The 17595-nt window shown below is 39.0% G+C and overlaps 2 protein-coding genes across 3 annotated transcripts; one reads left to right on the top strand and one right to left on the bottom strand.

Moving 5' to 3' along the window:
* The first annotated feature begins 6922 nt into the window (after positions 1 to 6922).
* On the top strand, positions 6923 to 17594 carry LOC128227737 (uncharacterized). 2 transcript variants are annotated; one of them, XM_052938542.1, is made up of 4 exons: positions 6923 to 7012; positions 10090 to 10151; positions 10362 to 10534; positions 16620 to 17594. In XM_052938542.1, the coding sequence occupies exons 2-4, from the start codon at positions 10103 to 10105 to the stop codon at positions 17592 to 17594; spliced, it is 1197 nt and encodes a 398-aa protein (XP_052794502.1). In that variant the 5' UTR covers positions 6923 to 7012; positions 10090 to 10102. The 2 variants fall into 2 exon arrangements, with proteins under 2 accessions (XP_052794502.1, XP_052794501.1); XM_052938541.1 differs by having other exon boundaries at positions 10359 to 10534.
* LOC128226397 (uncharacterized) lies at positions 7554 to 9423 on the bottom strand. The gene is made up of 4 exons (XM_052936275.1): positions 9346 to 9423; positions 8547 to 8708; positions 8095 to 8455; positions 7554 to 7921 (listed from the first exon to the last, which is right to left on the bottom strand). The coding sequence occupies exons 1-4, from the start codon at positions 9421 to 9423 to the stop codon at positions 7554 to 7556; spliced, it is 969 nt and encodes a 322-aa protein (XP_052792235.1).
* Position 17595: the final 1 nt, after the last annotated feature.

The raw sequence follows: 17595 nt of genomic DNA, 5'->3' as shown, positions 1-17595 counted from the left end.
ACAAATCACAATACCGCCAGCTCTTGATAAACAAACATTACATTCACAATCGTAAGTATCGAATGTAGTTTTGGCTCAATTGCTTGTTATCATGTTTGGTTTACAAGTAAGACAATGAGATTTACATGAACAATTATCATGGAAGCAAAACTCCAAACTATTAATTTTCCAAACAATAGATTTGGTCTTTGTTTCAACGGATTTGATTACCAATTAACGTATAACTTCAATACTTCTCAAAGGCATGTAGCATATTTTTACTATTCAAAATAGATGAGCTTGCTTGAAATAAGTAAGTACTCTTTGACATACAGTATTGTAAATAATGTCATTTCTAAAACCCTGGTCCACATCTCAGACCGCAAACAGCCCACTGGTGACTTCCGGTGTCCGTTCGTCCGCCACTTCACGGTCCCGTTAGCGTGATAACGACAACCACAGGGATCCTAGCTGCTCTGTTCTTCAATACATTTAAATGGATTTTTATTGTCTTTCAATTGGTAAATTGACTCGTTGATGACGTACTGTCAACAATCACTGTCCAAATATGAAATATGAAGTGTTTGATATTGGCCATTTAAACAAAGAAGAGACAATAAACTATTGTAAAGGAAATTGACAAATCTGTTTGATCAAAATGTTTCGGAAATACTGCTTTTGCTGGATCCACAACGGCACTCACACAAAATAATGAAACTTATGGTACTAAACTGTAAGCTGTACTCTTAAACTCATGATGGGTATGGTCTTCTCATGAATTATCATTGAATGATAAAGGCTAAAGTCTCCTCAATTGTTCGCTAATCCTCGGCACGGATGTTTATGGTTGTGTCTATCTGTGGGAGCCTAGAACACCCAGCTAACAAGATTACCCCCATGCGGACTAGCGTCACTTGAAAATCCGAGCTGTCCTTTAAGTTAACAGAGTAACAGTGAGATAAAATAGAACTGCGTGTACAGGCAAGATATTCTATTATCTATAATTTACTATTTTGAGCATTGTGAAGAGTGATACATATGGGTGAAAATCATCATTTCTAAATTGTTTCATTACTTTAGAAAACGAAGAGGTCCACTGGGGCAAATCTCAAATCCGAAATTTAATTACATGTAATACAATGAACACTTAGTCTACAAAGTGTTGAACAAATATCTATTTTCAATAGTTGTATTTGTTCAATGTTAAGTTGGATTTTAAAAACGGTTCGATCTGAACAGAAAAGTTCCTTTAAATACTTAGCTAATTCCTTTGTCAACATGAAACCAGTGGTCGCACTTGGTGTACGGATTTGCTTGAAGTGTTAAATGACAATGGTAGGTAGCCGGAATATATGTCAATCTCATGATTACTTAAGCGCAAGAACACACTCTCGCGTTTCACCGTGCCAACGAGAGAGATCAATATAAGGTTGTAATAACTGTTGTAAAATAAATAAGTTTAAACTAAACTTAAAGTCTGTATTAGCACCAAACGTACTTTAGTTATAAAAATATAAATTTCTGTTACCGCACAAAATGGTCAACTTCGAAACAAAAGTTAGTGTCCTATAGAAAGGCGATTGGGACATGGCAATTGTCTTCTGCTATATGCTTATTGCAAATTGTATGTTGTCAGTTTTTATTAGCAAATTCCGTTTCATTACAAGGGGTTCTTGATAGGAAACATCATGGAGTGTTGGCGTTTATTTCTGGTGTAAATATGAATTGTTCAACGGGTTGTCGTGAGCGTTGCGAATGTCGAGAATGTCTTGAATGATGCAAATGTTATGAATGTCGTGAATGCTGCAAATGTCTTGAATGCTGCAAATGTTGCAAATGTCGTGAATGTCACAAATGTCGTGAATGATGCAAATGTTGTAAATGTCGTGAATGTTGCAAATGTCGTGAATGCTGCAAATGTCGTGAATGGTGAAAATGTTGCAAATGTCGTGAATGTCACAAATGTCGTGAATGCTGCAAATGTCGTGAATGCTGCAAATGTCGCATATGTCGTGAATGTCGCAAATGTTGTGAATGGTGTAAATGTCGCAAATGTCGGATATGTCGTGAATGTCGCATATGTCGTGAGTTCTGCAAATGTGGCAAATGTCGTGAATGCTGCAAATGTCGTGAATGTCGCAAATGTTGTGAATGCTGCAAATGTCGCTAATGTCGTGAGTGCTGCAAATGTTGCAAATTTCGCAAATGTTGTGAATGCTGCAAATGTCGCTAATGTCGTGAGTGCTGCAAATTTCGCAATTGTCGTGAATGTCGTGAATGCTGCAAATGTCGCTAATGTCGTGAGTGCCGCAAATGTTGCAAATTTCGCAAATGTCGTGAATGTCGCAAATGTCGTGAATGCTGCAAATGTCGCTAATGTCGTGAGTGCCGCAAATGCTGCAAATTTCGCAAATGTCGTGAATGTCGCAAATGCCGTGAATGCTGCAAATGTCGCAAATGTCGTGAATGCTGCAAATGTCGCTAATGTCGTGAGTGCCGCAAATGTTGCAAATTTCGCAAATGTCGTGAATGTCGTGAATGTCGCAAATGTCGTGAATGCTGCAAATGTCGCAAATGTCGTGAATGCTGCAAATGTCGTGAATGTCGCAAAATTCGCGAATGTTGAGAATGTCCTGATTGTTCTGAGTGTTGCAAATGTCGTGAAAAACGCCGTGAATGATGCTAACCAGTTACAGTTTATGCAATATTTAGTACTTTACAGTTTTAACTGATGTCTAAAAATATGTACTGTATGCAATATGTTTACATTTGACTGGATCTTCGAGTGCAATCCCTATTTTGAGAGTTGTCTTTCAATATGTTTTTATTGTTGGTTTATTTAATGTTTGATCTACATAAAAACGTAAATCCTTTCGATCATGAATGGAAGTCAGGGGCGTATGTACCATCTACAATGTACCATCTACCATGTACCCTCTACTATGTACCATGTACCATAAACCATGTACCATAAACCATCTACCATGTACCCTGAACCATCTACCATGCACCATGTACCATCTACAATGTACCCTGAACCATCTACCATGAACCATGTACCATCTACCATGTACCATCTACCATGTACCATCTATAATGTACCATCTACCATGTACCATCTATCATGTACCCTCTACTATGTACCATGTACCATGTACCATGTACCATCTACCATGTACCATCTATCATGTACCATCTACCATGTACCATCTATCATGTGCCATCTACCATGTACCATCTATCATGTACCCTCTACTATGTACCATGTTTCATGTACCATCTACCATGTACCATCTACCATGTACCATCTACCATCTACAATGTACCATGTACCATCTACAATGTACCATCTACCATGTACCATCTACCATGTACCATGTACCATCAACCATCTACCATGTTCCATCTACCATGTACAATGTACCATGTACCATCTACCATGCACCATGTACCATCTATCATGTACAATGTACCATGTACCATCTACCATGTACCATCTATCATGTACAATGTACCATGAACCATCTACCATGTACCATCTATCATGTACAATGTACCATGTACCATGTACCATCTATCATGTACAATGTACCATGTACCATGAACCATCTACCATGTACCATGTACCATCTACCATGTACCATTTATCATGTACCATGTACCATGTACCATCTATCATGTACAATGTACCATGTACCATGAACCATCTACCATGTACCATGTACCATCTACCATGTACCATTTATCATGTACCATGTACCATCTATCATGTACCATGTACCATCTACCATGTACCATCTATCATGTACAATGTACCATGTACCATGAACCATCTACCATGTACCATGAACCATCTACCATGTACCATCTACCATGAACCATCTACCATGTACCACGTACCATCTACCATGTACCATGTACCATCTACCATGTACCATCTATCATGTACAATGTACCATGAACCATGAACCATCTACCATGTACCATGAACCATCTACCATGTACCATCTACCATGAACCATCTACCATGTTCCATCTACCATATATCAATAACCATCTACCATCTACCATCTACCATGTACCCTCTACCGAATACTATATTCCATACACTATTTGCCATGCACCGTATACCATCTACCGTCTACCATCTACCGTCTACCATCTACCGTCTACCATGGGCCGTCATTGAAGATAGATGTACTCCAACCCTCTTTTAAATTATTTAATTGTTTTTTATAAATGTTTGTTCCAATTAGATATCACATATTTCGACCAATAATATCATCTTTGATGCTTAATATCCAGTATTCTAATAGACTTTACTATATGTTTTATGTAAGTGATTCTCTGGTCAAACCATCGATTATTGAACATGTGTATTTCTAATAAGCTGCTCCGCTCATAGAAATCACGAATATAATTAATCTCCTTCATTGCATGCCAATTCGATCAAGCACTATTTTTCAAAGAAAACGGCTACGCGAGGTAGCCTCGTAACAAATATGTTATTCTAATAATTAATAGGATTATGAGTATCGTTGACAAGTATCACGGAACAAAACCATCATGAGATGTCAAGTGAGTATCCAATCAATCATTATCGGAGTTGGATCTATAACACTTATCTGAAAGGTAACATGGCGCATGCTACGCTATAGCCTTTGACCTCAGCATATATATAGCTACATGGTTTGTACCACCAGGACACTGTGTAAGGCTGCATGTCGACGCTGTTGACAACGTCACTTTATTGAAGATGCTACAGTGGGACAGACACTTAGGGAGTAACCTCAGAGGATAAAAACGTTAAAGCGACATATGACGAGAAAACGAAAACAAAAACTACCCACAGAACACAAAGCGAACTACTCTTTGAAGGCCTGCCCAATGAGTGGATAAAAAACGTTGCACATACATGTGATTTATGAATTAAATTATCAATTGTAACGGCTGCGATACTTGTCTAAATATTTTCTTGGCCGAGAACTAGTTCAATGATAACTTAGTGTTGTATAGTGATCCTACGGCCTAACAAAGGAAACAGACCAATACTGGTAATAATTGCAGTTCCGGGTGTTTGCCATGCACTTTAACTTTCCATGTCCATCCAAGATAAGGAAGAAATGCTGCCTGATATTAGAACAGCCTATTAAATGCGTTGTATATCAATTCCAGTAAAAGAACATGCAGTATTTCTCCGTTGAAAGATATCAAGATTTTATAGAAAAATAATTTTAGAGCAAAAATTGCACCTAGGTCAAATTTAAGTACATTTTGTGCAGTTGAAAAAATATTCTTTAAACTATTTGGAAATGATGTTTATTAACATAATGCATATGAAAATGCGTTTTTAAAAGAGTAATACAAAAGCAATTTTGAATCATGCTATGCTTTAATGTGGAACAGTTGAGCTTGAGTTTGAGAATTGCATTGAGTATTTTCGTAATATTGGGGCCAGCTGTTTGGAGTCGTCCGTCAAAGCTCCCGTAACGGAAGGCCATTTGTTCTTCTTTTCAAATCACACCGTGTCCGAACTTACGAGGTGAAGTTGTGGAAGTCAGGGGCGGCTCCAGGAATTGGCGTTAGAGTTTATTTTCTCCGATTTTGACATAAAAAGTAAACTTGGACGGTATGATTTTATAAATTCGCTAATGGGAGTAACGTTGGCTTGTGGTACAACCAGAGGTTGAACATTTCGTTAAAGTAAACGAAATATTGAAAACATACAAGGATACGTGCAAGATGACCTGCTAGTATTATAGATTCCATGCATGTATTTAGATTCCTCCAAATTGTTTCCCCAAAACAGGACATTTTATAAAGTATGATCTTTTATTCCCTCCGTATATTAATAAATAAATCAAACACATACTGTATACAGCAGTTAAAAAAACATAGCGAAGAACACGACCACTGAATGGTAAGACAGCGTCTGTCTGTAGGCAATCTCTTATCTAAAGTATATCTGATATTGTTTGCTGTATGATTGTCATTGAGCGTGTGTGTATTTTTTAAATATTGTAATGCTGTATGGTGTGGTAGACCTGTCAGATTTTGCCGGGTAACGCTTAAGCGGTAAACGAGTTACACGTTTTTTTTATTCTGTTGTATTGTTAAGCAATTTTCCAACAAAATTCGTTCACTTTGATACTAAAATTGCATATTAACGCTATTTTCAAATTAAAGAGATAATAATCAGAACGTACGAACTTAGTCACATTTATTTAAACATTTGATTTTATATCGTTATTCCATATTCACAGCTGCTCTATCTTAATATTTAAAAATCACATTAGTTAATACGTTCCCCGATAGTTGTCTACTCAAATTGGCGGACCCTGGGCTCAGCCATTCGGAACTCATTTTATATCATTGTGACCTTGACCTTATGACCTAAACATAAAGATGGGTCATCTGGCTGCTTATCATGACCATGACTATACTAGATAAGATTTGAGGCTGTCGTTTTGAGTCATAAAAGGAACTCCAAAGTACAGACGGACGAATGAACGGATGGATGGACACAAAGACAGGCGAATGGGTGGACATCCGCTTCATAGCTAGTACGTATGGTAAATATTTACACAGAGACTTGAATGTATGATGATATTTCAAGATTCTATAAAATATAATTATATAACCCTAGTGGATTTTTAGATTTTATAGAATGTTGAAATATCGTCGACAAATCATGATTAATAGTTGTATTGTGTCCCATGACGTGATAAACAGCCTATAAAATGTTGTATTTTTTTCATTTTCAGGATCAAGACTGATTTTACCCAGCTGAGGCCACAGGCAACTATTAAAAGTAAGCCAGGGGCAGCTGTTGGGATCTGCATCATACATTCAAGTATCTGTGTATATTTAGACAATTAACACTAACAGGATGTAAGGGAGCAAACTCGTGTAACTTCTATGGTATTTCCAAATTGCAATTTACTTCCGTTTTCGTTTTCGATTTACATGTACCAAGTATGGAGATACGGGTTTTTGTGTTTTTCCAGTCTCAAAAGAATCGAATGATCTTAAGGTATTTATTTTCATTTCCGTAAACTTTTTAAGTAAAACGTAAGTTATTTGTTATAATGATTACAGTAAGATAAGACTTAAATTCCTTACTTAGTTTGATTTTAGCATTGTTTACTTTAAAACTCAAAACTCAACTTCAAGGTCCATACTATACTGTGTGCTAATAACCGTTCCTGGCTGTTACATATTAGTATGACATTTTCAAATTTACTCAAACACACTGTGGTATGTTGAGATCTTCGAAGGACCAAAGAAGTAGTTTGATTTACAACTTGGCGGGTGAGGGGTAGAACCGGGCAACGGGTAGGACAGGGATGGGGACTGTGTGGGTGAGGGGTAGAACCGGGCATCGGGGTAGGTCACGGATGGGGACTGTGTTGGTGAGGGGTAGAACCGGGCATCACGGATGGGGACTGTGTTGGTGAGGGGTAGAACCGGGCATCGGGTACGTCACGGATGGGGATTGTGTGGGTGAGGGGTAGAACCGGGCATCGGGGTAGGTCACGGATGGGGACGGTGTTGGTGAGGGGTAGAACCGGGCATCACGGATGGGGACTGTGTGGGTGAGGGGTAGAACCGGGTATCGGGGTAGGGCACGGATGGGGACTGTGTTGGTGATGGGTAGAACCGGGCATCGGGTAGGTCACGGATGGGGACTGTGTGGGTGAGGGGTAGAACCGGGCATCGGGGTAGGGCACGGATGGGGACTGTGTGGGTGAGGGGTAGAACCGGGCATCGGGTAGGTCACGGATGGAGAATGTGTGGGTGAGGGGTAGAACCGGGTATCGGGGTAGGTCAGGGATGGGGACTGTGTGGGTGAGGGGTATAACCGGGCATCGGGGTAGGGCAGGGATGGGGACTGTGTGGGCGAGGGGTAGAACCGGGCACCGGGGTAGGACACGGATGGGGACTGTGTGGGTGAGAATTAGAACCGGGCATCGGGTAGGTCAGGGACAGGGACTGTGCGGGTGAGGGGTAGAACCGGGCATCAGGGTAGGGCACGGATGGAAACTGTGTGGGTGAGGATTAGAACCGGGCAACGGGTAGGTCAGGGATGGGGACTGTGCGGGTGAGGGGTAGAACCGGGCATCGGGTAGGGCAGGGACGGAGACTGTGTGGGTGAGGGGTAGAGCCGGGCATCGGGTAAGGCACGGATGGGGACTGTGTGGGTGAGGGGTAGAACCGGGCATCGGTAGGTGAGGGACGGAGACTGTGCGGGTGAGGGGTAGAACCGGGCATCGGGGTAGGGCACGGATGGGGACTGGTGGGTGAGGATCAGAACCGGGCAACGGGTAGGGCAGGGACGGAACTGTGTGGGTGAGGGGTAGAACCGGATATCGGGGTAGGGGGACTGTGTGGGTGAGGGGTAGAACCGGGTATCGGGGTAGGGCAGGGATGGGGACTGTGTGGGTGAGGGGTAGAACCGGGCATCAGGGTAGGGGGACTGTGTGGGTTAGGGGTAGAGCCGGGCATCGGGTAGGGCACGGATGGGGACTGTGTGGGTGAGGGGTAGAACCGGGCATCGGGTAGGTCACGGATGGAGACTGTGTTGGTGAGGGGTAGAACCGGGCATCGGGGTAGGTCAGGGATGGGGACTGTGTGGGTAAGGGGTAGAACCGGGCCTCGGGGTAGGGCAGGGATGGGGACTGTGTGGGTGAGGGGTAGAACCGGGCATCGGGGTAGGGTACGGATGGGGACTGCGTAGGTGAGGATCAGAACCGGGCATCGGGTAGGTCAGGGACGGGGACTGTGCGGTTGAGGGGTAGAACCGGGCATCGGGTAGGGCAGGGACGGAGACTGTGTTGGTGAGGGGTAGAACCGGGCATCGGGTAGGGCAGGGACGGGGACTGTGCGGGTGATGGGTAGAACCGGGCATCGGGTATGGCAGGGATGGGGTATGTGTTGGTAAGGGGTAGAACCGGGCATCGGGTAGGTCAGGGACGGGGACTGTGTGGGTGAGGGGAAGAACCGGGCATCGGGTAGGTCAGGGACGGAGACTATGTGGGTGAGGGGTAGAACCGGGCATCGGGTAGGTCAGGGACGGGAACTGTGTGGTTGAGGGGTAGAACCGGGTATCGGGTAGGTCAGGGACGGGGACTGTGTGGTTGAGGGGTAGACAGACCGGGCAAGGGGGTTGGTCAGGGATGGGGACTGTGTTGGTTAGGGGTAGAACCAGGCATCGGGTAGGGCAGGGATGGGGATAATACGATGACATTAGAGGCTTACGAGTGGGATTGGCACTATATGTTCAGTTCCTTCTGTAGCCAGGGTAAGAATGAGATAGAGCAAGGCAATACAGGGTTATGGTGTCTTCTGGAAAGTCACTGACCTTGCCTGCATGACCGGTTCTATCCCAATTACCGCCAATATCATGTCAAGTTCAGATGGTGTTTGGATAGACTGGTATTCCATGTGCGCGCTGTCTGCATCCGATGTCCTTATACGTTAAACCCGATTAAGTCAAAACTGTCGAGTCTTTTCCGTATGCCCGCATCACATGTGCATCCGATCGGCGTCGGATGAGAACACAGGTTTAGGCTTGAAAACTATGTAGAAACAGTGGCAACAACACTAACTTTCGAACAATTAATGAAACAAAAAATGCAGATACTTTGTCATAAAGCAGCAGAACGAAACTTTGAAGAAATCCAACTTTATTTAATTTCAACATTGTTTTTTTCTGGATGGAAATGAAACTTTTATTTATTATTGCTACTAACATTTTAATGCGAATGCGGGCTTATACATGGAATACACACTACACGTATTAATCTTGGAAACAGAATAAGTCATAAACGCACAACTCGATGTGTCCAAAGTGTTCTGACAATGTCGTCTGTGTGGTTTCAACTTGCTTCATAATTAATTATGATGGGCATTATACATTCAACTCAACGCATCTTTACAAGATTATCATATAGATTATCATATATGCAAGTTGTGTGTGCATCTTTCTCATTGAGACAAATTCTTCTTCTGTTAGGATTTAATCTACAATACACGTGATAGTATATCATACATAAACCTATATATTAATGTTTAACCATTCGGTTGGTATACAATTTAATTATTTTTCAGAAATATTTAAATAATGGGTGCGGATCAGTCAAAGCCGAAATCCTCAAGACATCAGAAACCCGGTAAATATGTAATCATACTTAGCAAGTTCGCATTAATATGCTTTAAATGTGCTGAGTTGCTAACCATTGTCCGAAAATCAAGGTTTTAACTCAACAAAACTTTATTTTGCGTACCGTAGTTACTGAATCATCTTTCTAAATATTCATAATAAAACTAGATACAAAACAACATGAAATAATAATCGTTTACACTCACACTTTCGCCAGAAGCAGCGTCACAACCCACATGTTCCCGGAGTTTCCATGACGTCGTAGAAGATGAGGGGACGCCCGTGGATACTGACGTCATCGGCGGGCAGGCGCTGGAGGGCGGAGAAGCTGCCGACGGACTGGTGCCAGAAGACCAACGTCTCCAGTTCTCCCTTTCGGGCTTGCCTGAAGAGGTCAGTTTATAAGTATTGTCAAACACCGGAACGTTAGAAAAGCCAATGTAAAACTAATGAAGATATTTGCATAAAGCTTAAATATAATGGACTCATTATACTAGTATATAATAAAGAAGCGTGAACTGGTATTAAAATCCCATTTATTACAGTCCATAAGCAAATACTACCCTATTATAAACTTTGTTGTCCGCAAATGAAAACCGCAAGCAAGAAGCATAGGCACTTTTTTGGTTACATGTATTTAAAAAAACATTTATACTAGCATATTTTCGACGTGTATGTTATAACCTAGCCTATTTTCCACATACTAGCCTATTTTCGACGTGTATGTTATAACCTAGCCTATTTTCCACATACTAGCCTATTTTCGACGTGTATGTTATAACCTAGCCTATTTTCCACATACTAGCCTATTTTCCACATACTAGCCTATTTTCGACGTGTATGTTATAACCTAGCCTATTTTCCACATACTAGCCTATTTTCGACGTGTATGTTATATACTAGCCTATTTTCCACATACTAGCCTATTTTCCAAATACTAGCCTATTTTCGACGTGTATGTTATACACTAGCCAATTTTCCACATACTAGCCTATTTTCGACGTGTATGTTATATACTAGCCTATTTTCCAAATACTAGCCTATTTTCGACGTGTATGTTATATACTAACCTATTTTCGACGTGTATGTTATATACTATCCTATTTTCGACGTGTATGTTATAACCTAGCCTATTTTTCACATACTAACCTATTTTCGACGTGTATGTTATATACTAGCCTATTTTCCACATACTAGCCTATTTTCGACGTGTATGTTATATACTATCCTATTTTCGACATGTATGTTATAACCTAGCCTTTTTTCCACATACTAGCCTATTTTCGACGTGTATGTTATATACTAGCCTATTTTCCACATACTAGCCTATTTTCGACGTGTATGTTATATACTAGCCTATTTTCGACGTGTTTGTTATATACTAGCCTATTTTCCAAATACTAGCCTATTTTCGACGTGTATGTTATATACTAGCCTATTTTCGACGTGTATGTTATATACTAGCCTATTTTCCAAATACTAGCCTATTTTCGACGTGTATGTTATATACTAGCCTATTTTCGAAGTGTATGTTATATACTAGCCTATTTTCGACGTGTATGTTATATACTAGCCTATTTTCGACGTGTATGTTATATACTAGCCTATTTTCCACATACAAGCATATTTTCGACGTGTATGTTATATACTATCCTATTTTCGACGTGTATGTTATATAATATCCTATTTTCGACATGTATGTTATAATCTAGCCTATTTTCCACATACTAGCCTATTTTCGACGTATATGTTATATGCTAGCCTATTTTCCACATACTAGCCTATTTTCGACGTGTATGTTATATACTAGCCTATTTTCCACATACTAACCTATTTTCGACGTGTATGTTATACACTAGCCTATTTTCCACATACTAGCCTATTTTCGACGTGTATGTTATAACCTAGCCTATTTTCCACATACTAACCTATTTTCGACGTGTATGTTATATACTAGCCTATTTTCCACATACTAGCCTATTTTCGACGTGTATGTTATATACTAGCCTATTTTCCACATACTAACCTATTTTCGACGTGTATGTTATAACCTAGCCTATTTTGCACATACTAGCCTATTTTCGACGTGAATGTTATATACTAGCCTATTTTCCACATACTAGCCTATTTTCGACGTGTATGTTATAACTTAGCCTACTTTCCACATAATAGCCTATTTTCGACGTGTATGTTATATACTAGCCTATTTTCCACATACTAACCTATTTTCGACGTGTATGTTATAACCTAGCCTATTTTCCACATACTAGCCTATTTTCGACGTGTATGTTATATACTAGCCTATTTTCCACATACTAACCTATTTTCGACGTGTATGTTATAACCTAGCCTATTTTCCACATACTAGCCTATTTTCGACGTGAATGTTATATACTAGCCTATTTTCCACATACTAGCCTATTTTCGACGTGTATGTTATAACCTAGCCTACTTTCCACATACTAGCCCATTTTCGACGTGTATGTTATATACTAGCCTATTTTCCACATACTAACCTATTTTTGACGTGTATGTTATATACTAGCCTATTTTCGACGTGTTTGTTATATACTAGCCTATTGTCCACATACTAGCCTATTTTCCACATACTAGCCTATTTTCGACGTGTATGTTATAACCTAGCCTATTTTCCACATACTAGCCTATTTTCGACGTGTATGTTATAACCTAGCCTATTTTCCACATACTAGCCTATTTTCGACGTGTATGTTATATACTAGCCTATTTTCCACATACTAGCCTATTTTCCAAATACTAGCTTATTTTCGACGTGTATGTTATATACTAGCCTATTTTCCACATACTAGCCTATTTTCGACGTGTATGTTATATACTAGCCTATTTTCCAAATACTAGCCTATTTTCGACGTGTATGTTATATACTAGCCTATTTTCCAAATACTAGCCTATTTTCGACGTGTATGTTATATACTAGCCTATTTTCCACATACTAGCCTATTTTCGACGTGTATGTTATATACTAGCCTATTTTCCAAATACTAGCCTTTTTTCGACGTGTATGTTATATACTAACCTATTTTCGACGTGTATGTTATATACTATCCTATTTTCGACGTGTATGTTATAACCTTGCCTATTTTCCACATACTAACCTATATTCGACGTGTATGTTATATACTAGCCTATTTTCCACATACTAGCCTATTTTCGACGTGTATGTTATAAACTATCCTATTTTCGACGTGTATGTTATATAATATCCTATTTTCGACATGTATGTTATAACCTAGCCTATTTTCCACATACTAGCCTATTTTCGACGTGTATGTTATATACTAGCCTATTTTCCACATACTAGCCTATTTTCGACGTGTATGTTATATACTAGCCTATTTTCGACGTGTATGTTATATACAAGCCTATTTTCCAAATACTAGCCTATTTTCGACGTGTATGTTATATACTAGCCTATTTTCGACGTGTATGTTATATACTAGCCTATTTTCCAAATACTAGCCTATTTTCGACGTGTATGTTATATACTAGCCTATTTTCGAAGTGTATGTTATATACTAGCCTATTTTCGACGTGTATGTTATATACTAGCCTATTTTCGACGTGTATGTTATATACTAGCCTATTTTCCACATACAAGCATATTTTCGACGTGTATGTTATATACTATCCTATTTTCGACGTGTATGTTATATAATATCCTATTTTCGACATGTATGTTATAATCTAGCCTATTTTCCACATACTAGCCTATTTTCGACGTGTATGTTATATACTAGCCTATTTTCCACATACTAGCCTATTTTCGACGTGTATGTTATATACTAGCCTATTTTCCACATACTAACCTATTTTCGACGTGTATGTTATACACTAGCCTATTTTCCACATACTAGCCTATTTTCGACGTGTATGTTATAACCTAGCCTATTTTCCTCATACTAACCTATTTTCGACGTGTATGTTATATACTAGCCTATTTTCCACACACTAGCCTATTTTCGACGTGTATGTTATATACTAGCCTATTTTCCACATACTAACCTATTTTCGACGTGTATGTTATAACCTAGCCTATTTTCCACATACTAGCCTATTTTCGACGTGAATGTTATATACTAGCCTATTTTCCACATACTAGCCTATTTTCGACTTGTATGTTATAACCTAGCCTACTTTCCACATAATAGCCTATTTTCGACGTGTATGTTATATACTAGCCTATTTTCCACATACTAACCTATTTTCGACGTGTATGTTATATACTAGCCTATTTTCCACATACTAGCCTATTTTCGACGTGTATGTTATATACTAGCCTATTTTCCACATACTAACCTATTTTCGACGTGTATGTTATAACCTAGCCTATTTTCCACATACTAGCCTATTTTCGACGTGAATGTTATATACTAGCCTATTTTCCACATACTAGCCTATTTTCGACGTGTATGTTATAACCTAGCCTACTTTCCACATACTAGCCCATTTTCGACGTGTATGTTATATACTAGCCTATTTTCCACATACTAACCTATTTTTGACGTGTATGTTATATACTAGCCTATTTTTGACGTGTTTGTTATATGCTAGCCTATTGTCCACATACTAGCCTATTTTCCACATACTAGCCTATTTTCGACGTGTATGTTATAACCTAGCCTATTTTCCACATACTAGCCTATTTTCGACGTGTATGTTATAACCTAGCCTATTTTCCACATACTAGCCTATTTTCGACGTGTATGTTATATACTAGCCTATTTTCCACATACTAGCCTATTTTCCAAATACTAGCCTATTTTCGACGTGTATGTTATATACTAGCCTATTTTCCACATACTAGCCTATTTTCGACGTGTATGTTATATACTAGCCTATTTTCCAAATACTAGCCTATTTTCGACGTGTATGTTATATACTAGCCTATTTTCCAAATACTAGCCTATTTTCGACGTGTATGTTATATACTAGCCTATTTTCCACATACTAGCCTATTTTCGACGTGTATGTTATATACTAGCCTATTTTCCAAATACTAGCCTATTTTCGACGTGTATGTTATATACTAACCTATTTTCGACGTGTATGTTATATACTATCCTATTTTCGACGTGTATGTTATAACCTAGCCTATTTTCCACATACTAACCTATATTCGACGTGTATGTTATATACTAGCCTATTTTCCACATACTAGCCTATTTTCGACGTGTATGTTATAAACTATCCTATTTTCGACGTGTATGTTATATAATATCCTATTTTCGACATGTATGTTATAACCTAGCCTATTTTCCACATACTAGCCTATTTTCGACGTGTATGTTATATACTAGCCTATTTTCCACATACTAGCCTATTTTCGACGTGTATGTTATATACTAGCCTATTTTCGAGGTGTATGTTATATACAAGCCTATTTTCAAATTACTAGCCTATTTTCGACGTGTATGTTATATACTAGCCTATTTTCGACGTGTATGTTATATACTAGCCTATTTTCGAAGTGTATGTTATATACTAGCCTATTTTCGACGTGTATGTTATATACTAGCCTATTTTCGACGTGTTTGTTATATACTAGCCTATTTTCGAAGTGTATGTTATATACTAGCCTATTTTCGACGAGTATGTTATATACTAGCCTATTTTCCAAATACTAGCCTATTTTCGACGTGTATGTTATATACTAGCCTATTTTCCACATACAAGCCTATTTTCGACGTGTATGTTATATACTATCCTATTTTCGACGTGTATGTTATATAATATCCTATTTTCGACATGTATGTTATAACCTAGCCTATTTTCCACATACTAGCCTATTATCGACGTGTATGTTATATACTAGCCTATTTTCCACATACTAGCCTATTTTCGACGTGTATGTTATATACTAGCCTATTTTCCACATACTAGCCTATTTTCGACGTGTATGTTATAACCTAGCCTATTTTCCACATACTAACCTATTTTCGACGTGTATGTTATATACTAGCCTATTTTCCACATACTAGCCTATTTTCGACGTGTATGTTATATACTAGCCTATTTTCCACATACTAATCTATTTTCGACGTGTATGTTATAACCTAGCCTATTTTCCACATACTAGCCTATTTTCGACGTGTATGTTATATTCTAGCCTATTTTCCACATACTAACCTATTTTCGACGTGTATGTTATAACCTAGCCTATTTTCCACATACTAGCCTATTTTCGACGTGTATGTTATATACTAGCCTATTTTCCACATACTAGCCTATTTTCGACGTGTATGTTATAACTTAGCCTATTTTCCACATACTAGCCTATTTTCGACGTGTATGTTATATACTATCCTATTTTCGACGTGTATGTTATATTATATCCTATTTTCGATATGTATGTTATATACTAGCCTATCTTCGACATGTATGTTATACACTAGTCTATTTTCGACGTGTTTGTTAAATATTAGCCTATTTTGTCTTTCAGACGTCTGAATGTGCGGAAGCGGAATTGATTTGCATTGGGAAAGTCGAATCCCGTTATAAACACCCAAAATATCCCGAAGATCAACTAAAAGAAGACAACCTTAGTGATGATGATCAGCGTTCCCGTCAAGCTGATGATATTGACACTTGTGATATTAGTGATGATGATAAACCTTCCCATGAAGCTGATGATATCGACACTAATGACATCGAGCAGGAGAAACTGAGGGAGGAAAACAATTTTGCAGTTTGCACGAAAGCTCTTCCCGTTATTCGCAACGAGCAAAATCAACTGAAAAAGAAAGCGACCAAAGATATCGACGATAATAGACTTCATTGTGCTGATGCTGAAACAGACAACAGAGTGACAGAAATAATGTCAAATATAATATTTTTACCAGATAAGACCAAGGGGGCATCGCCAAAGAGATATGGACCAAAACGTCTTGGTTCACCCGGAAGGTTGGAAGATTTTCCACAGGTAGATGATAGCAGTGATGAAGAAAATAAATATGTTGAACAAGATAAAGACAAAAACACCATTGGTGAAATACAGAGGATAACCTACGGAGATGACAACACACGGGAAAAAAACGCGAAACCACCTGATGTCGGAATTCTTAACAATAGTCCAGGTGAAGAAAGTCAGCGAGGAATAGTATTTGTAGATGATCACTTTGGGCTAGACACAGGAGCTACTGCTTCGGGTGTTTCTGATTGCTTTCAGACTGGAAATCAACAAACAGCTCCGACAGCTGACTTTAATCAAAACCAACACTCTCAGGAAAATTCACATAACAAACTTATTGGAGAACAAAATACGGCAGAAGTTATAACACAAACTTCATCTTCATTGCCAGACCGCCGTGGCATGCAGAAAACGTTTACAGAAAACGGTATTAAACAAACAACACATTTATATAACAAAACATGTGAAACGGCACAATCACTTTTTGAAAAAAACGAAAGTAAATGAG

The sequence above is a fragment of the Mya arenaria genome, chromosome 3 (genome assembly GCF_026914265.1).
Source record: "Mya arenaria isolate MELC-2E11 chromosome 3, ASM2691426v1".
NCBI lineage: Eukaryota > Metazoa > Mollusca > Bivalvia > Myida > Myidae > Mya > Mya arenaria.
The sequence above is the reverse complement of the archived record's forward strand: the minus strand, read 5'-3'. Positions and strand labels throughout refer to the sequence as shown.

What these genes read in the sequence shown, in the direction of transcription:
- LOC128226397 (XM_052936275.1), bottom strand. Translation starts at nt 9,423, where the DNA reads ATGGAATACCAGTCTATCCAAACACCATCTGAACTTGACATGATATTG. An exon ending in GGATAGAACCGGTCATGCAG is followed by an intron (nt 8,709 to 9,345) that starts GCAAGGTCAGTG and finishes TCACCTACGCAG; the next exon opens with TCCCCATCCGTACCCTACCC. An exon ending in CACCAACACAGTCTCCATCC is followed by an intron (nt 8,456 to 8,546) that starts GTGACCTACCCG and finishes TAACCCACACAG; the next exon opens with TCCCCCTACCCTGATGCCCG.
- LOC128227737 (XM_052938541.1), top strand. Translation starts at nt 10,103, where the DNA reads ATGGGTGCGGATCAGTCAAAGCCGAAATCCTCAAGACATCAGAAACCC. An exon ending in CTCAAGACATCAGAAACCCG is followed by an intron (nt 10,152 to 10,358) that starts GTAAATATGTAA and finishes CACTTTCGCCAG; the next exon opens with AAGCAGCGTCACAACCCACA. An exon ending in TTTCGGGCTTGCCTGAAGAG is followed by an intron (nt 10,535 to 16,619) that starts GTCAGTTTATAA and finishes TTTGTCTTTCAG; the next exon opens with ACGTCTGAATGTGCGGAAGC.